The 21,519-nt window shown below is 35.6% G+C and overlaps 2 protein-coding genes across 2 annotated transcripts; one reads left to right on the plus strand and one right to left on the minus strand.

Moving 5' to 3' along the window:
* Window positions 1-818: 818 nt before the first annotated feature.
* LOC145100543 (V-type proton ATPase subunit a2-like) lies at window positions 819-16,045 on the plus strand. The gene is made up of 18 exons (XM_079037781.1): window positions 819-1,223; window positions 1,761-1,805; window positions 11,560-11,682; window positions 11,764-11,871; window positions 11,968-12,075; window positions 12,174-12,344; window positions 12,425-12,562; window positions 12,656-12,763; window positions 12,895-13,002; window positions 13,101-13,249; window positions 13,358-13,511; window positions 13,626-13,786; window positions 14,020-14,226; window positions 14,331-14,514; window positions 14,926-15,009; window positions 15,094-15,281; window positions 15,450-15,509; window positions 15,625-16,045. The coding sequence occupies exons 1-18, from the start codon at window positions 1,110-1,112 to the stop codon at window positions 15,827-15,829; spliced, it is 2,415 nt and encodes an 804-aa protein (XP_078893907.1). The 5' UTR covers window positions 819-1,109; the 3' UTR covers window positions 15,830-16,045.
* A 3,321-nt stretch (window positions 16,046-19,366) lies between these two features.
* Window positions 19,367-20,548, minus strand: LOC145099183 (uncharacterized). Its single transcript, XM_079036775.1, has one exon. The coding sequence runs from the start codon at window positions 20,546-20,548 to the stop codon at window positions 19,367-19,369; it is 1,182 nt and encodes a 393-aa protein (XP_078892901.1).
* Between the last annotated feature and the right edge of the window lie 971 nt (window positions 20,549-21,519).

Here is a 21,519-nt window from a genome sequence, read left to right on the forward strand (position 1 = left end):
ACGTGTGAATACTCTCAGGTGGTGCAAGATTGGATACTTAATTGGTGTGTGATTCCAAATAGGAGATTCTCATCTGTAAGAGAATTCATTGATTTTGTAGATGCCTGGGGAAATTATCCTAAAAAGATATCTATCCTAAGTATGGTGTTCAATTTTCTTATTTGGAACATCTGGCGAGCTAGGAATGACAAAACTTTCAAGAAAATTGGTGTATCCCCAACAAAAACTGCTGACATTATCATCTCCTTGTCATATGTATGACATAAATACAAATGCAACCTTGGTTGTGGAGTGTTGGTAGATTGGTGTATCTCACCATTCAATCATTTTCCGTCCTATAGTTCATGTTCTTATTTTTTTTCATGTTTTTTGTTCCTATTTTTTCTCTTTCCCCTTTGTATTGTCACTCTTGCTTCATTTAACTTCTTGCTTATGGGTGCCTTTTATGTTATTTGTCGTTACGAAAAAAAAAGTTCCTTGTATACTTTGGGTTACTATTGTATATAAATAGAGCCCGCGGATAACTCTTCACTCGATTATCATTTCTCACATAATTATTTATGTGCTTAATTTGGTTGTATCTTAAAAGCTGCGTAACAGTAAAAAGATTACAATAAACAATTAAAAGCAACTATAAAATTTCAATGAGTTATGTTATATTGTTATTGTATTTTGCTTATAGAAAGAAATTAATTTGAAACATATTTTGCGCGTCTTCAAAGGATCGGGCTAAACGCCACCGTTTCAAATGGACGCATCAACTTACATCACATACCACCCTACCACAGTCCAAGAGGAACGAAGGTTCGGACGTTCGGGTGCATCCGTAAGAGATGCCAATTTACGTCGAATTATAAATCACAACCAGAGATCAAAACAATCAAATATGTTTGCACAACAACAACCTTACTGTTGCCGGAATCTTCTACACAATTGGTGGTGCCGGTGAAACCTCGGCCATCAATTTTACAACCTCCGGCGTCCGAACGGAGGAAAAACATTAAACACCACATAATCGATCATCTTACCTTCTTAGAATTTGGATTTATTTCGAGTTGAGAGTGATCAATAATTAGATCGAAACGGCCGAAGGAGAACGTCATTCTACGATGGATCTGTTCCGATCAGAGCCAATGCAGTTAACCCGGGTCATCATTCCTGTGGAATCTGCTCATCGAGTTATTTCGTATCTCGGTGAACTCGGCCTTTTTCAGTTTAAAGATGTATGCTTTATTATTATTATAATCTATTTACAACACCAATTTGACATTTATTATGCCTATTGATTCAGAGCACTTGTGATTGTTTCAGTTTCGTTTTCCAAATCGGAGGGAGTTATGAACCTCATCTATCTCGTTATTACACATTATATTTCATCTTTTATTGACTGAATAGTTATAATCTGATCTCATAATTAGGGTTTTCCTACAATTCCTTTTGGTTGATTGATACTTTTGATAATTAGTCGATTGGCATACTACATAATACAAAGTAATTTTTTTTTCTCTTTTCTGTTCGTTTGTGTTGGGCTTAATCAAGATTATTATAATCATTTACCTGTTTAGAGATCATATCTAGCACAACCAATAAATTGTCAAATGGTTTTCAGAACTGATCAGATAGCTAGACACGAAGACACTTTTAGATTTGTTTCTAGTACTGCTTGCAATATTGTTACCTAATCTACTTTTACAACATTTTACCTACATGTATACTGAACCTATTTTTTCTGATAATCTTTTTCTGTTCTACTTGTGTAGCTGAACATGGAAAAGAGCCCATTCCAGAGAACATATGCTACTCAGGTATGTTCCACATTATCTTTGACCTCACATGTATGTTTTGATGACGTTTGTGTTCATATATTACAATATTGTCTAACAAAACATATATATAAGAGTATAAGTTCCTGCTGCAGTGTCATAGTCCTCATGAGAATTACACACAGTATGTCAAACGAATGAAAGCCTTGTAAGGCACCAGAACCTGAATTAAAAGGTCTAAAAAAGCATTAGCACTTGATCTCTAAGGTTATAGTAATAATACACTTACATATGAAAATGAGTCTTATACATGAATTGAAACACACTAGAGCACTTCCTTGGTCCTAAATTTTGTAGATTTGTTTGGTTTGTATACATTTAGATCATAGTTACATAGATCGCACTTGATCGCGATTTATAAGAATATGATAAACGAGATTGACATCTAATGTTTGAGCGAATAAATATAAGTTTATCCGCTCTTGTGCAATTCAAACGATTCCGCTTGACATTATGGATATAAGATTATGTACTCCAATTTCTCTCCGCCGAAGAGCTACTAATCGGTTGGGAGAGTACTTTTTTTGCTACTTCTGCCGATTCCGGAGTCTCCGATACATATGTAGCCCACCAATCGATTCCGTCCATTGTCATGACATCGACTTGTGTTGCGGTCCTACAATAAATTCCTTTCTTCATATGCATTGGCGCAAATTGTTCCCATAACATCCTTGATTATTCTTCATCTTCTTCTCGCCCTGCCAGGTGGCATCCAACTTTTCTAGATAGTATTTATCATAAAATTTTGGACTTAAAGCAAACCCGAAACAATGAAGTCGGAATGGGATTGTCATTTTCTCCCACCTAGCCACAACAATCTTTTCATCTTAGGGTAGTAACTTAAGTATTTATTTTCCCTCATAACATCTTTGATTTCACCTATATGGTGCATTTTTTTCGTAGATTTCTCCCATTTTGGGACCTTCACCATTACAAAACTTAATTAACAAATAAATGGTTTTGTAATAGCCAAAATGTTCTCAGTATCTTCCCAAAACTCATCATCTTTAATCGTATCGACGGCATTTGCCCCAAGTAATCGAGTGTTTTCATCCCCATTTTTGACCCATGCCCGCCAAGAATTGAGAATTATAGTTGTTGCAAGTGCATCTCTACAATCCAATAATCTTCTCAAGAGGATATAATGTGATGCAAGACGTGTCTTTGCAACCTTCAATAGCTCTAACTTTGAGTTTTCTCTAAAAAATGATAAGACATGGGTGTGATTAAGAAAATACTTCACAATAGCCTTACCTTTCTTATATGTGGAGGTTAACTAATGAAACTTGAACACTAAATCTTTAAAAATATGTTTATGTACCTTATCGATCTCCCAGCCCACCACTTTGCAATTAGTCGCGTTATCCGTTAGAGTTTGCAAAACATTGCTTGGTCCAATGCTACCTGGAAAAAACGGTTAATTCCTGTAACAGATTATGCTATTGTTCCGGTAACAGATTATGCTATTTTGTTTCATCTTGTGGCATGTAATCTGTTTAATCTTTTGATATTTAATACTTAAGAGGTTTTATAATTTATGTTTTTGGTGTTTGGTAATTTGATATAATTTTGATTTTTATCATACATGTACATGTACAATAATATGTTTCTAAAAAATGGTTTACATTTTGGTACACTGTACTGGACTTCATAGTACACCGTACCGGTTCATACCCTTCCGTACCCAATACGTCCAATCTAGTAAACCTTGTACCCGTTCCTCGTTCTTGTATCGGAGCGATCCGTGAATTAGATAACTATGAGCCCAACTTCCCCTTTCCATCAATGACCAATATAATCAATTGAGCATATTCCAAAAAAATTACTTTCATTGAATTTCTCAGTTGAGAAGTAAAAGGAAGAGTTTTGTTCACTTGTTTGATGTCATGCTTTTGGTGACTTCTGTTGTTGTTTCGTTGTGACTTCATAGGATGTGGAATGCATTCCTATGATCTAATACCATGCGAGCAATGTAAGCAGAAAGAATGATGCCCAAACGACGAAAGGAATGAGTGGTTGATAACAACTAATACGAAACACAAAGAACAAAAAGATAACTCCAAAATGTATCTTTCTTGTTAAACTTCAAAACGATCCAAAAACAAAGGAAAATTATTACTTGTAGAAGAAGATAAAACTTTTTTCCATAATGCTAGTAAATCAAAATTGATTACAGTAAACTCTCTAATCATTTATCTAAACTAACCATAAATAAAAAAAAGATTTAGAAAATCACCAAAAACAACAAAACGCCATTTTGAACCTTGAACAACCTCGTTTCTCATAATTTTTGAGTTTCGTCCAATTCGGAGACATTAAAATCATTTCGGCAAATATATCATATATTTGTACCTTGTTAAAATCAAGCTTATAATCCAACCAGTAATGACATCATCAATATTTGTACCCTCTTATGCTAATATGTCATATATGTATCCCTTACATCAAAAAATGCTCTCTATCTTTTCTTCTATAGATCAAATGATGTCGGACTCTATTTATGATAACAAAGGAAACAATTGTCCTAAAACTATAGCTGAAAATTAAGAAAGGAGATCTCTCAGATTAGGAAACGAAAAAACTTATTTGAAGTCATATTTTTGCCAAAAAATTTCGGATCTCAAAACAAGTCAACCAAGTCAATTGTTCTTACATTTTTTTTTGAAACGTCAATGATATTATAAAGGCAACACCTCAAAAGCAAGTAGCTAATAGAGGCCCCAAACCAGAGTACATAAAAACAGATAAATCAGTAAATGAATTACAATTACATCAAATAAAAGGTGAGGCTATCCAATCCTCCCAACTATAGAAATCACCATTGCCCCTATTTTTTATCCAGATAAACACCATAGATTTAATGTTCTCGACTACCTTGCGCGGGTTAGAAAATCTCGCCTGAAACAACCGTTCGTTTCTGTTTTTCCAAAGCATCCAAATCAGACCATGACAAATAGCAATGAATTGCTTTCGTGTTTTAGGATTATTTCCCCATTTAGCCACAAAGTCCACAATATCCACCACGTCGTTTGCTTCAATCGGATTAATCGCGCACCACCTAAAAATCATCCCATGCACCATTACCGAAAATTGGCGGCTAATAATAATGTGATTGGCACATTCAGGCCCGCCAGTGCATGATCCACATAGAGTCGAGTCAAGATTAAGACCTCTGTGATATAGTGCCATCGCAGAGGGAATCCATCCTTGCATAGCTCTCCATACAAAGCATGTTACCTTTATGGAGACTATCTTGCTCCATTTGATTGTTACATGCTGATGTTGATTGGTGATAGGGAGCGTTTGATCTATCTTTTGCCATAGCATATGCACCTTATAATTTACATCAGGGCATAGTTTGCATTTAATCTCATCTAGACCAGGTTGTAACCGAATAGGTGTGATGTCATTTGTTAAATTCTCCAACTCAATAGTTAAGCCTACCTTTGTTAGACAATAACTCCAATTCCAATTGATTCCATCTGCAAGTATCCAGATGCTAACCTTACACCATTTCTTAGTTTCAAGAGCATAAAGTGAAAGGAATGCAGTCTTTAATTTACAGGTTCCAATCCAAAAATCATGCCAAAATTGGGTATTGTCCCCTGACTTGATCACCTGCTGAAATATATCATCAAAACTAAGACGCAACCTTTCAATGTCGTTCTTAGTCCCCGATATGTTGTTCCATACACCGGATATTTGTTTTGTTGACAAGTGCTCAACCGGTTTATTAGATAAATTATGAATTCCTAGTCCACCATTCTCTTTAGATGCTATAACTTTCTCCCATGACACCCAATGTATCTTCTTCTTTTCTTCGTTTCCACCCCACAAGAATTTCCTTCTCGGCTTTTCTAGAGTCTCAATAACCCCAACATGTGCTTTAAAAAGTGACAGATAATATCTTGGGAGATTCCCCAACACTGCTTTGATGAGTGTTAAACGCCCTCTGAATAGTAGGGCGATAGTCTGATAGAATAGTAGAATCTTTTATTTTTGGAGCAAGTTTTATGAATGAAGAGTTACAACATGAGGCAAGTGAACCCAGATCTTCAAAGTGACGCATGACATTCATCACATCATCATTCTATAGTTTTTATGAACTTAAAAGTTTGCTCGGGCCAAGTGCTTTGTCTCCACAAAAAGCCAAAACAGTCGCCTTAACTTCAGATACGGAGAATGGAGCTTCAAGATGTATGGTGTCCATCATCGATAGAGACTTGAAGTTTGTGTTGATAAATTTAGGCCTTGACTTCCATCTCTCCTTGAACTTCAACTGAAAGAAATTGTAAGTTTCATTTTTAATGTCACTGACATCAGTTGACCATCGACCATTGATTGTGAGACCAATGATTTGGTTCTTCCGTTTGTTGTTAACATGACCATGAAAGAAAGAAGGTTGTGTTTTCGTCTCCATCCACCACCCATTTCAATCGGGCCTTCTGTTTAAGATCTAATGCTGCCATATGTTCGAGTTCCAAAATCCTTTTGAGGCCATTGCATTGAATCAATACTTGTTTTCTGACAGGATATGCGTTTCAGCCACATTTTCTAAGTCTTTGATCGTTACTTATAAATTTGTGAGTTCCTTGGCTTCTTTTTTATGTTCACTTCTACGCCATTTCTTGATCTCTTCTTTTACATGCTTAAGTTTTGCATCCAGGTAAACTTCCGCCCGACCATAGCCACTAAAACCAATCCATGCATTACTTAAAGTTTGATCAATTCCATCCACCATGAGCCAAGAATTTAAAAACTTAAACGATGGAGGACCAAAATCATTGGAAATCGAAGACTTAGTAAAGGGAAGTGATCTGATAAGTACCTGGGGTGAGCAGTGGCAGTAAGCGATGGGAAATATGATAGGAAAGAAGAGCAAGCAAGAAATCTATCAATTTTGCTTAAATTTGCGTCGACACGGCTCTTATAAGTATAACGATTACCAACCATATTGAAATCGATAATGCCTGCGTCAGGTATGAGTTTGTTAAAATTGAAGCAATATATGGACAAAATTATGTAGTGTCGATGCTTTAAAACATGTGTCTTCCGAAAGTAACTAGTATCCTAAATTGAAATCAACCCACCAGATCTACCATCAGAATCGACCCCTTCACTGCTTCATAGTCCATATCAATATCTCCCCAACATCCATGAACATCTATTTTAGAGTAATCTGTAAGTTGCATTTCCTGTAAACCCAAGAAATTTATTTTATGGAGCACCTTCAAACTTCTCACCCATCTGACTTTAGCATCATCGCCTATACCTCGAACATTAAGAGATAGACAATTCATGGATAACAATTGTGTACACCTGTTTCACCAACAACGGACGCGAGTATGTGGTTATCCGCTTCAATTTGAAAACCGACCAAAGCCCCAATTTCTGCAATATGAGCATTCTCGTTTGGTTTCGAGCAATTGACATGGCCACTTCGATCATTAGTAAGGACGGAAGGAATATCATTGATTGATTTGCTATATTGATCTCGGTGGTTCGTTGTATGCATCATTGGATCTCCTACGATGTTATTTTCCGTCTGGTGGAGAGCGTCGAACTGTTTTGAAGGAGATGAGAATGTGAAGTCCAAGGCGTCTACATCAGTTCTTTTCCTTTTTATAGCAGATGGACCATCCATGTCTGGGTTCAGACAGGGGAAGGGTCCAAAACAACCGAAATTCTCCAACAGTCCAAGTGTTAGTGGGCTAGTTGGCCCAATAGGATCTAAGTCAATGTTCCGGGGAACTTCCTTCCACTCTCCAGCCATGACTAGAATCTAGTTATTGCTTCAAAAAAATATGATTTTATCTCTTTGGCTGCAGCCTGTTGTTACATGTTATTGCTACTTTATTAGCAACCTAATCAATTCAATTTTTGTTACTTGATTATTGTTATTCTATTAGAAACTCCACCTTCTATTAAATAAGTTATGATCCATACCATTATTAACATTTATATTTTTAAGATTATAAAAAATACGTTCAATCAGAAACAAATTGAACTTCTATTATTTTCATTATTTCTTATTTTTTAGAACTATAATAGAATCTTGAAAGAAAATATACCAATACTGATTTCTATTTGTAGATAAAGTTATAAATTTAGATGTGTCTTTTTTTTCAATAAAAATAAAATCTAACCTAATCTTTGGTGCCAAACCTAGCAAAACCCTAACCACCGTGTTTTGCATCCATGGTCGCCTTTGAGATTCACTGTCTCACTTTCACTTTCAAAGTCACGGATCATCTTTTGACTTCCCATGAAGATCCGATTGAACCTTGGAAGAAGCTTGATTCGCTTGTCTAACTATGCCTGATTATTCTCAAGAAAGGCCTTGTAATCCAAATAGCCGCTAACAACTGTATATTAGCTGGGCTGACCTTTAGTTTATATAACAACTTACTTGGGCCCATGGGCCCAATAGACAGCCCCACAATCAACCCTTGGCAGCTCATGTCATACACTCTTAGGTCCAAGTTAATTTGAAAGCAAGACAAAAACAAAAAAACGAAATTTTTATTAATATATAAAATAAAATCTTAAGAAAATTGTAAATCAAACAAGAAAAACGAAAATTTTATTTTATTATTCACGTCTAGGATTACGTCCTGGATCATTGGATGGGATTCCAAAGATGAAGCGAGAATCAAAGAATATTACTACTGTGTAAACAAAAAGTTTGAGAGTAAGCATTACACAACTTCCAAGATCATTTTTTGAAAAAGAAAAACGAGAAAAGATAATAGATACTCCATTTTAACAATCATGTATTAAAACCAGTACAACTGTTAGCTTGACAATTTAAAATGAAAAAATAGTTGAACCAAATTGTTTTGAAAAACGCACCGTTTGGTTTTTGCGTTTAAAAAGACTAAATTTTTTTTAGGTTCGGTTGGTATTTGATATGAAAAAATAAATGAAATAGAAGTGAAGCGGAATGTCCAAGCCACATCCTTTCATGTATAAATTTAATTAATAGGTATTTTAGAATTAAAATAAATAATTTGTCTTACAATTTTTTTTGACAAATATTACAATGAAATATGAACTTTAAACTTTTAATTGTAGGCTTAGAAATATGGACCAAATTTTTTTGAAACATTCACATAAACTTAACATAAGACTATTTCTTGAAAACTTACAACTTCTGCTACAATTTTTCCTTAATTAAATATGATAACCTTATTAGTATTTTATATATATATATATATATATATATATATATATATATATATATATATATATATATATATATATATATATATATATATATATAATTGGATTTTTGGGGAAAAAAGTATATCAAGATATTTTGAAACTAGGTGGTGGAAGATCGGAGGAAACGTCTATTAAGAAGACAATCAAAAACTTTTGTAGTTAGGCGAAGGGGTATGATCATATCCAACCTACTCAAAAAGTGACACTACATCCGCGCCACATCACCTCTACTATAAACCCACTATCAACCCACTAACCCTTGGAAATGGTTACAACTCCACATCATTTTTGTTTTGTTTTTGTTTTTTTTTTTTTTTTTTTTGTTTTTTTTTTTTTTGACATTATTAGATTAAATTTAAAAAATAATTCAAATAAAAACACATTAAATTTAAAACATTAACTTAAACCACGTTGCATTAATTTTAAAACACACATATTAAAATCCTAACATACTTAAAAACATAAAAAAAATAGAAATCCTAAATTACTTATTTATCCTAGATTACTTAAAAAAACATAAAACACACCAACTAAAACATAAATATTATAACCTACTTTCCATATTTATTGTGGACTTGTTGTTGGATTTTGAGAAATGTCGCGAGATTTTCTGGGTCGAGATCGGGTATAGACTTTGTGTTTATGATTTGAAGATCGGTAAGAGCGATTTTTTGGCGACGAGATTCCTCCGTTGATTCGTATTTTCTTTCTAGAAAACTTAAAGTTTTGTCTTTAGATTCCACAAGCCCGTCGTCGCTAGTTACGGTGGTCGATGAAGTTGGACTTCCGGTGGACCCTCTCCATTAGCAACATCGATGTCATCATTGAGGTCTAGCCCAAAACCCGCATCCGAATCAGAAGTTCTTGGTCTTTTGTAGGAGCCGGTGGTCGAGTCCAAATGTGATGTCTCCGGATTAAGGACCCATTTTGGACCGTTACGACAAACTTCCCACGCTTTTTGGTGACCAAATGGTTTACCATTGTTGGTAACTTTGAATTGGTAGCATGCGGTTGATAAAATGTTGAAATCATTGGAACCAGTTTTATGTATATTTTTTTGATTTTTCAAATATGCCGTTAAACTTTGTGCAAATCGCATGAAGATCACGCCTTTTTCCGTTGACTGTGTTGCACGACCGATCCGTTTTCCTTCCAAGTAGCGCGTGAAAGTGATCCAAAACAGGATTCCAAAAACTTTCTCCAGATTGCGCGTTGTCTCTTCTCGAGTCACAGGATATGAAAATTCAAGCTTTTGCTAAAGCTTCTTCCTCTTCTTCGTTCCAAGCCGTTGCTTTCTTTTTCCCTTTTGCTTTTGGTTGCCTTCTTCGAGATGGTTGTGGTGTTTCTTGGACCAGTTCATCGTCGTTGTCGAGGTTCACGGTTTGGGATTGAGATAATAGGACTTGAGATGATTGTGTTTGGATTTATGGAGAAGCTTCTTGTTGAAAACCTTGGAATTGGGAAATGAATTGAGGTTGAGTAAATTGTTGTTGTGGTCGTTGTTGTTAGAAGAATTGTGGGTTGTATGGAAGGTTAGTGAATAAAGGTTGTTGGATTGGAGAGTTCAACAATTGCATATATGTTTGATAATCACTTGGAGTGTTTGGAATGGGTGGGGTATTTTGGTTTGGATCCATTTTTTTGAAGAAAAGAGAAAGTAGGAGAATTTTTTGATTTAGAAGTGTAAAATGAAGATTTTAAGTGTAGTGTATATATATATATATATAGGGAAGTTTATTTGGAAAACAAAAAAACCCTAAAAATTATAAAAATGCATAAAAAATACTTAGAGCTTACAAAACTTTTTTTTTAAATCGCAGGTTTTTTAATAAATTCGCTGAAAAAAAATAAAAAATCAATTTTTTTTTTTAAAATTTCAAAAAAAAAAAATCAACGAATTTATTTAAAAACATGCGATTTTTTCATAAAAAAATCCAAAAAAAAGTTTTGTGATCTCTAAGTATATTTTTTTTATGCATTTTTATGATTTTTAGGGTTTTTTGTTTTCCATAGAATCTAAACCTATATATATATATATATATATATATATATATATATATATATATATATATATATATATATATATATATATATATAAAATATGTTATTTAAATTTAAAAATTAATTTTTTTTTTGGTAAACTCCTAAACGGTCGAAAAAATACCTGTTTGACTCTCTCTCTCATTCTATTGGCCGGCTTCGTCCGTGGTAGAGGCTAGGCCACAATGCACCTACGCACACCTGGGGGCGGTGTTCGCGTGTAGATGACCTTGCCACATCACCCCTACGCATAGAAAAAGGTCACCATACCGCAAAGCCTTAATTTAAAATGCGAACAGAAAGGGAATCGAACTTGCGCAGTTCATAAACGATTGTCACATGTTAGGTTTAAAACAAAATTAAGATTAACTGTATATATGAAATATATATTCATTTCTTTTTCAAATATTAATTTTTAGATAATAAATCTTTTTCCATGCTTAATCTGTCACATTTAACAAATTCCATGTAGATTAAAAGGTGTGAGGAGATGGCACGCAAGCTTCGCTTTTTCAAGGATCAAATGTTTAAAGCCGGTCTTACGCCGTCAACAAAGTCAACACATGTCTCAGAAATCAGTCTAGATGAGCTCGAAGTAAAACAATACTAATTAAAATCCATTTACTTGTTAATTACTTATTATCATATCATAACTTATTCAAGTGTCAACTACTAGGTCAAACTTGGAGAACAAGAACTCGAGCTCATCGAGATGAATGCAAACTCTGAAAAGCTACAACGTGCTCATAACGAACTTCTAGAATATAAACTTGTCTTGAAGAAGGTAAGAATGGAATGTAATTACTCATTCCACTCCTCCAGATATGTATATGTTTTCAGGTTTATAAAAATCAGGGAATATTCTTCCTTTCTGTTTTAGGCTGGTGAGGTTTTTAATTCTGCTCAAAGGAGTGCTACAGCTCAGCAAAGAGAACATGAACATCGACGTGTAGAAAGATCACTCGATAGCCCTCTGTTATTAGAACAAGTACTCATTTACTATTAACTTCTCACTGGAATCGGAATTCAATTCCATTCCAATCCCACTTTGTGATTACACTCTCTTTTTTTTTTTCTTTCTTTAAGGAAATAACAGATCTTTCAAAGCAAGTGAAGCTGGGGTATGTGAGTGGTCTTATCCAAAGAGATAAATCAATGGCTTTTGAAAGGATCTTGTTTCGTGCAACAAGAGGCAATGTTTTCTTAAAACAATATTCCATTGAACAGCCTGTTATCGATCCTGTTTCTGAACAAAAGGTTACACTCAAATTCATTTACAAAAAAAAAAAAAAAAGTAAATTGGGATTTGAAAAATGTTTTGTTTTCACTTTCGAAAGGTGGAGAAAAACGTGTTCATTGTATTCCATTCTGGAGAAAGGGCTAAGAACAAGGTGTTGAAAATATGTGATGCATTTGGAGCAAACCGTTATCCGTTTACTGATGACATAGGAAAACAACAGCAGATGGTTACAGAGGTATATGGTTATTTTGGTTATGGATTTAATGTAATTGATTAGATTTATTTATTTATATATGTTTGTATTATTGATTTAAATTTAAATTTCTAGGTGACTGGGAAACTTTCTGAGCTAAAAACAACTATTGATGTTGGAAAACATCACTGGAGACACGTGGTACATGCTATTAGTCATCAATATGAACAGTGGAACAATCTGGTAAGTTTCAATTTCATCAGTCTAAATTTGTGATTAAATCCAAATATATGTCCACTAATTTAACAGTAATCTTGTAGTATTTTGTTTAATCACTAATCACTTTTCAAACTTTTGTTTTTACTTAATGCAAGGTCAAGAAAGAGAAATCAATTTACTACACTTTGAATATGCTTTGTTTTGATGTGACCAAAAAGTGTCTTGTGGCAGAAGGGTGGTGTCCTGTTTTTGCTACAAGTCAGGTATATTATGTAATCAATCTCCATGAAGCTAGAGTTTCTCATTAATATAATGATTTAATGATATTAAATGCTTTCAATCTTTATGTTTTTTATTTTAGATCCAGAAGGCATTGACGAAAGCAACTGTCGATAGTAACTCACAAATAGGCGCCATCTTTGAGATTCTGACTTCTAAGGAATCACCACCAACGTATTTTCGCACAAATAAATTTACTAATTCATTTCAAGAGATTGTAAATGCTTATGGGTAACATTTTGTTTTCTTTTCTACACTATTTTGAGTTTGTTTATTGTGTGAATACAATGTTATAACAACACAAAAGTTCTTATTATTATTTTTTTTTACTGTTTTTAGGGTGGCAAAGTATCAAGAAGCAAATCCTGGTGTATACACAGTCGTTACTTTTCCATTCCTATTTGCTGTAATGTTTGGAGATTGGGGCCATGGTATATGCTTATTTCTTGCAACAATGTATCTTATTCTAAGAGAAAAAACATACTCCAGTCAGGTATTTTTGTTCTTGCTTTTCTATGCTAATTTAATAAAAAAGGAAAAAACTACCTTCCTCACTTTATGAATATACTAAGGTGATTGAATTTTGTTTTATTTTTATGGGTAACAGAAACTAGGAGATATCATGGAAATGGCATTTGGTGGTCGTTATGTTATTATAATGATGTCAATTTTCTCGATTTACACGGGATTTATATATAACGAGTTCTTTTCTGTCCCGTATGAGTTATTTGGGCAGTCCGCGTATGCCTGCCGTGATCCTTCCTGCAGGTTTGTACTTAGGCTGTGTTTGACAGACTAGTTGAAAAGCTAGCTTTTAGCTAAAACGTCAATTTTTTTTTTCTTTTTTTTTTCAAATGTAAAATGACATAAAAGGAATTTGAGATATATAATTAAAACATAATTAAACAAAGAATCTTTTTATTTTTATAATTCTAAAGCAATGAAGTGAACCATTTCATTGCTTCCCTGATTTCATTATAAACTCAAAAACTTTACTGCAGAGACGCAACTACTATAGGATTGATCAAGGTACGAGAGACTTACCCATTTGGTGTAGATCCTATTTGGCATGGAACCCGAAGTGAATTACCATTTCTCAACTCCCTCAAAATGAAAATGTCGATTTTACTCGGAGTCGCTCAAATGAACCTTGGAATCATTTTAAGTTATTTTAACGCAAAGTTTTTTCGAAACGACATCGACACCTGGTAAAAAATATAAATTGTAGTTTTTATCCCACTTACATCAGTCTCAGTCCAAACACAAATACACTACAATCTGTCATGTCATGTCATGTTATGTCTTGTTTCAGGTACCAGTTTGTCCCCCAGATGATATTTCTCAACAGTTTATTTGGCTACCTTTCTGTATTAATTATTTTGAAATGGTGCACGGGTTCACAAGCTGATTTATACCATATAATGATATACATGTTCCTCAGTCCCATGGATGATTTAGAAGATAATGAGCTTTTTATCGGCCAGAAATATCTCCAGGTTTCATTTACTCAGACATAAAAACTCACTAATTTAATTACATATTTAACCATTATTGCTATATCTTTACAATTCACAAATGAATTGTATGCTTTTTGCCTTTCAAACTTTGGCCACAACATTTATATATATTGACAGGTTTAGTCCTTTTGTAGAAAATATATTTTAAAAAAAAAAAAAAAAAAAACTGTCAATGTAATTTACAGAAAAGGTCAATGTGCAGATTTCTTTTTACAGAAACGGTCCATGTGTTTAAGACTTTTGTATGTTGGCAGGTTTGGTCTCTGTATAGAAAATAATTTACAAAAACTGCCCTTGTAATTTACATAAAATTTACAGATTATGACCCCATAATATCACCCTAGTTTTACTCTAAAAAGAATTGTAATTGTTTAATTACTCTTGTGTCAGTTACTACTGCTATTTATGGCACTGGTTGCTGTACCATGGATGCTAATTCCAAAGCCATTTCTTTTGAAGAAACAACATGAGGAAGTAAGTACACACAAAATTGATATCTTCTTATTAATAAATTTTTTTTTTAAAAAACTAATTACTGTAATGTTACATTGTTTTTAGAGACACCGAGGTGGGGCCTACCAACCACTTCACAGCTATGATGAAAATCTTGAACAAGAGAGGAATAATGGGCGACGTGAGGAGTTTGAATTTAGTGAAGTTTTGGTGCATCAACTAATACATACAATTGAGTTTGTTCTTGGTTCAGTATCCAACACTGCTTCCTACCTTCGTCTATGGGCTCTAAGGTAACTTACAAACTTCTTCAAAGTTTAAAAATGTTTATAAAATTAATTAAAATGAAAAAAAAAAAGATGGATCAGAACACCATTATAATTTACCTTTCATATATTTTGTCATTGTTTCTAGTTTCTACAAATGAATCATAATTAATATTTAATCTTATTTATTTTCAGTCTAGCACATTCGGAGCTTTCGAGTGTATTTTACGAGAAGGTTTTAGTTCTTTCCTGGGGGTAAGTTACCATATTGCCCTCACGATTCATGATCTAATTAAACAATAATTCTTTCAACTCGATCATACTAATTAATTGATGTGTCAACTAAAATAATAATATTCTCTGACTACAGATACAACAGTGTGACGATATTTATAATTGGTATTATCGTATTTATTTTTGCAACTGTGGGTGTGTTGCTAGTAATGGAAACCCTCAGTGCTTTCCTGCATGCCTTGAGGCTTCATTGGGTTGAATTCCAAAACAAATTCTACCAAGGAGATGGTTACAAGTTCTACCCCTTTTCATTTGCTTTAATTAGTGACAACGAAGAATAATAACGGCATACATGCAAACAGCCTATTATGAAGATGTTGTTGCTACTATAAGTGACAGAAGGTTGATTTTCCCTCTGGTGACTCTATTACCTTTTCTTTTTTATTTCTAGGACTTGATGCAAAAAATAGCAAGGTACTTTCCATTCCTTTTATTATAGCAATTGTATTCTCATTTATTCTTTTTACAACACGTTGTGCTTTGTTATGATTTATTATTACCACATTTTATTTTCAGAAATCTATAATTAGTATACTGCTGATTTGAATTATGATTACATGACACAAGTTAACAGGTTTTCTTGTCATTGTCCACATATAATATATTGATGGAAACAAATTTTAGTTTATAAAAATACTAGGTTATAACCCGTGGGAACCACGATTACAAAATAAAATCAATTTTGATGGTTAAAACCCATGTAATATACAATTGATAAATTAATAACATTGATAGTATAATAGATTACGCTCCAAGAATGCTGATCCTTCTCATTGTACATAATTATATATAGATACAAGGGTTTGTCTATTTACACTTTAGCACCTCATAGAATCTAAACAATACTATTCCTCTTCTATTCTAATATACCCCCTTAGTCTAAGGAGGAGGTTCTCGGATGCTTAGACTGCTGCGGAAATCAGTGAATAGAAATCTTGGCAAGCCCTTGGTGAATATATCTGCTAACTGGTATCAAGAAGGTACATGTATAACACGAATCTGGTCTCTTTGAACTTTTTCACGCATAAAATGGATGTCAATCTCGATATGCTTCGTGCGTTGGTGTTGAATAGGATTCCCTGTCATGTAAATGACACTCACATTGTCACAGTAAACAATGGAAGTGCGAGTGGGAGGTCGGCCCAACTCCAAGAGGAGATTGCGAATCCAACAGACTTCAGCTACAACGTGTGCAACCCCGCGGTATTCCGTCTCCGCACTTGAACGAGATATCGTAGATTGTCTTTTCGAGGACCAAGAAATAAGATTATCTCCAAGATATACACAGTATCCGGATGTTGAACGTCTAGTGTCAGGGAAACCGGCCCAATCTGCATCAGTATAGGAGATAAGAGAATTTTGTGGGCTGCATCGCATATAAAGACCCATCGATAACGTACCCTTAATGTAATGAAGAATCCGTATTAGTGCATTGAAGTGAGAGGTATGCGGGGCATGCATATGCATGCACACCTGTTGCACGGCATAGGAAATATCTGGATGCGTGAAGATTAGGTATTGAAGTGCCCCGACAAGGCTCCGGTAGAAAGTGGCATCGGTAAGGAGCTCCCCGCCAGTCGAACTGAGCTTACCAGATGTATCAACAGGAGTATGAACAGGATTACAGTCGGTCATTTTTGCACACGCTAAAATGTCTAAGGCATATTTATGTTGTGAGAGAAACAGGTCGTGATGATCTCGACTGACAGAGATGCCAAGAAAATAACTGAGAGGGCCGAGGTCTTTCATTGCAAACTCAGAAGAGAGACAAGACATAAGATGCGCCTTTAGTGCCGGAGAGGAAGTGGTAAGAATAATATCATCTACATAAAGAAGTAGATAGGCTGTCTCCTGCCCGTTGCGATAAATAAACAGAGAATGGTCACATGAGTTGTGGTGAAAACCCAAGGTGGTTACATAATCTGTGAACCGTTGGTACCAAGCCCTCGGCGCCTGTTTGAGCCTGTATAGAGACTTTTTCAGTCGACACACGTGATGTGGAAAACGGGAATCACAAAAGCCCAACGGTTGATGCATATACATTGTCTCAGATAAATAGCCATGGAGAAATGCATTCTTTACATCGAGTTGATTAATCTCCCACCTGTTAAATAAAGCAATGCTAAGGACCGTACGGATGGTAGCGGGCTTTACTACAAGACTAAACGTTTCATGACAATCCACCCCAATTTGTTGAGACCTGCCATCACAAACTAAACGTGCTTTATAGCGTTCAAGTGAGCCATCCGATTTAGTTTTATGTTTGAATATCCACATACAGCGAATTAGATTCATGTCATATTGTCGGGATACAAGCTCCTACGTCTTATTGTTAATAAGAGCATTAAACTCATCTGTCATGGCACGGTTCCAAACAGGATTGGCTAATGCGTCATGTGTGTTGCGGGGTAGCGGTTCAAAGGCGGTGGTGGAAATGGTGTTTAGATTAAAGGAAAGTTTGGTTTTGGTAATGCCTGTCATGATACGTGTTGTCATTATGCGGGTTGGTGGTGGTGGGGCATTGGCTGAAGGAGGTGGTGTAGAGTCGGTTGAGGGTGGAGCGGGTTGTGTTGGTTTGGGGCGTCGACTATAAGTTTGAAGTGGGGGGAGGCTATTGTTGTTGGGTTTGACTTACTTGTTGAGGATAAGGGGATGGTAGTAGTGGGTGGAGGAGTGATTGGACCAGAATTTGTAACGGGGAATCAGTCGTAGGACTACGAGGGGAAAGGGAAGGAGTTGGGCTTGAGTTTGTCGAAAGAGGAGTAGGGGTGGTAGTGGGTAGGAGCAACTGATTCCCACAAAGATGGGTGAGGTTCAGAGGAAAGTTGAGAGTGTAGGAAATCATATTTTGGAGGAGCAGAGTGGATAGATTGCAAAGGGAAAACATTTTCTTCGAAGATGACATGACGAGAGAGAAGTACTTTACGGGAAGATAGATCATAGCATTTGTACCCTCTATGATTGGAGGGATACCCTAGAAAAACACATGGAGTTGACCGGTTTTGAAGTTTGTGGATAGAAGAAGAAGGAAGGAGTGGGTAACAGAGACAACCGAATGTTCGAAGATGAGAATAGGAGGGGTGTTTGTGATAGAGGAGTGAGGTGGGTGTTTGATTTTGTTTGGTCTTGCTTGGAAGTATATTCAAGATGTAAGTAGCCATTTGTAAAGCATGATGCCAAAAGATGGGAGGGACGGAAGCATGAGTGAGAAGAGTACGAAGGATGTTATTAATAGAACGAGTTTTGCGTTCGGCCTTACCGTTTTGAGAGGATGTGTGTGGACAAGAGAAACGAAATAACATGCCATTTGTGGTACAAAAATCATGAAACATTTTGTTATTGTATTTTGTTCCATTATCACATTAAAAAGTTTTGATAGCGCAATTGAATTGTGTTTTGATGAGATGGTGAAAAGAAGAAAAGATAGAGAAGACAGATGATTTATTTGTAGTAGGATATGTCCACAAAAAAATTGTATAGTCATTAAGAAACAATATATAATATCTATGACCACCCGAGCTAAGAATTGGGGAGGTCCACAAATCACTATGTATAATATCAAATGGGAGCATTGTAGTAGACAAGGAGTCATTAAATGGCAATTTAATATGTTTCCCAAAAACACAAGATTGACATATTTTTGAATCTGAAAATTTAGAAACAGAGATAGACTTATGCTTATTCAAAATATGTAATAAAGAAACGCCAGGATGGCCTAGACGTCGATGCCATAAGTCTTGAGAAAGAGCTGCAAAAGTGGAAGGACTGGTACGAGCTGTTGGTAGAGAGAGCGGGTAGAGGTCTCCGGTGCTATCACATCAGAGGATAGGAATCTTGGTCTGTAAGTCCTTCACAAGAAAACCAAAAGGGTCAAATTCAATGGCAATATGATTATCTGTTGTAAGGCGACGAACGGATAAAAGATTTTTAATAAGATGCAGAGCAACGAGAGTGTTATTTATTTTGAAAGGTGGAAGAGGTAGGGAAAGTGTCGTGTGTCCCGTCCCGTTGATAGGTATTTTGAAACCGTTTCCAGCAACAATATGATTTGGAATGCTATTATTGATATAAGAGGAGAGTGTACCTGTCGAATGAGTCATGTGATTTGTAGCCCCGGTGTCGAGATACCAGTTTTGATCTAGGTTCAAGGTCATAGTGTGCAAGGCTTGCTTAATGTTGGTGGGCGTATAATAATTTTCTGAAGCAGCATACGCATGAGCAGGAGGAGCACCAAGAATACCCGAACCAGGTGTACCAGGGCGTAGAGGACGAGAAGGAGGTGCGGTCGAATAGGGGCATGGTGGAGGAGACCATTGCTGCCAATTTTGATATGGATTAGAATTCCACTGCTGCGAATAAAAATGATGACCATGAAAGTTTCCACTTCGACCCCGACCGCGTCCGCGACCTCGACTACGACTGCCCCTGCCACATCCACGAGGTGTTGATTCAGAATATCCTCTGCCATGCTGATGGTTCTGCTGAGAATCGGGAGCAGGTTGCTGTGACGGTGAGTATCCAACAACGGTGTGAAGAGCAGTAGCGGTTGGATGTTGTCCGGTGGTGGTAGTAGTGGGTCTAGCAGCAACTAAGAAAGATGTGTTGGGGCTGATCTGATTTGCTTTTCTGGCCTCTTCCATAATAAGTTTGGACCGGGCTGTATAGAAATCCAGAAGAGGGTCTTGTTGTTGTAGAAAAGTTGCTACTCCATCAAACTGGTCTGTGAGTCCGACAATGAGATGGAGAACAAGAGTTTGACCAGGTACAGGGGCATTGACATTGGCTAATTGATCTGCCAATACGTTAATTTCTTGACAGTAAGCACTCACGTTTGGAAAGGATGCTAGTTTTGTATTTGTCAGTTTGGTTTGAAGGAAGAGATCCCTGGATTTAGCATTGTCCTGAAATATATTGGCTAGGGCTGTCCATGCTTGAGCGGCTGTGGAACATGGCTTGAGTATGGTGTGAAGTAAGTAGTAGAAATTGTACCATAAATCCATTGGAGTACTATAGCATCTACTCTTGACCAAGAAGCATCGGGTGTAGAAGTGGTTGTTTTGTCTTTGGCGGCATCTGTTCCAGAGGTTGGCTTTTCCGGACTTGGCGCCTCATTTGGAAGGATGTGATCGATTGCTTGAAATGCCTGACAATGAATTTTGAATAGTTCTGCCCATGACGCGTATTGAGCGTTTTCCATCTCTAGAATGATTAGAATAAAATTCTTGATGTTGGTGACTATTGCAGCAGGGTGTAACTTCTCCATGGAAGAGATGAGAAGGGTAGAGAGATGAATAGAGACAAAGAAGGATTGCCGACTAGAGGAAGAAGGTTCTTGCGGCGTTTAGGGTTTGGAGGGAGGTGGTGAGCGGAAAATCAGAACCGCTCTGATACCATAATAGATTACACTCCAAGAATGCTGATCCTTCTCATTGTACATAATTATATATAAATACAAGGGTTTGTCTATTTACACTTTAGCACCTCATAGAATCTAAACAATACTATTCCTCTTCTATTCTTATATAGTAATAAAAAATATAGTGATTAATCATAAATTTACATACACTTCTTTGTGCAAAAACTTCTTTGTATAAGTTTTTCTAGATGAAGCTTAAAGTGAATGGTGTATTCCAGGATATGTGCCGACAATAGAGTATATATAAAACATATTTTGCTTTTCATTGTATTAGAAATCTTCCACAACATGAATATGTTTTTTTCCATACTTAGTTATGGGCAAAAAAAGTAAAAGTACATATATAATATTCGTAATTGAACATATAATTTTTAATATTCGTAATTGAACATATAATACCAATGGCTAAGTAAATGAGTGTAACAATTAAACAAATCATACATGTTAAAATGTTTGTGTAAAATGACCAGAATACCTTTCATGTGTAGTGTGAGATATAATCCAAGTACCTTATGATGGCACCTCATACTGAGTAACTTCCACTTTGATCCAATT

This window comes from Lactuca serriola, chromosome 4 (genome assembly GCF_051521515.1).
Source record: "Lactuca serriola cultivar US96UC23 chromosome 4, Lser_US96UC23_V15, whole genome shotgun sequence".
NCBI lineage: Eukaryota > Viridiplantae > Streptophyta > Magnoliopsida > Asterales > Asteraceae > Lactuca > Lactuca serriola.

Bases quoted from the DNA above. Each gene is read 5' to 3' on its own strand.
- LOC145100543 (XM_079037781.1), top strand. From the start codon at position 1,110: ATGGATCTGTTCCGATCAGAGCCAATGCAGTTAACCCGGGTCATCATT. The intron at 1,224-1,760 runs GTATGCTTTATT...CTACTTGTGTAG, and splicing joins GCCTTTTTCAGTTTAAAGAT to CTGAACATGGAAAAGAGCCC. The intron at 14,227-14,330 runs GTAAAAAATATA...GTCTTGTTTCAG, and splicing joins CGAAACGACATCGACACCTG to GTACCAGTTTGTCCCCCAGA.
- LOC145099183 (XM_079036775.1), bottom strand. From the start codon at position 20,548: ATGGATTTATGGTACAATTTCTACTACTTACTTCACACCATACTCAAG.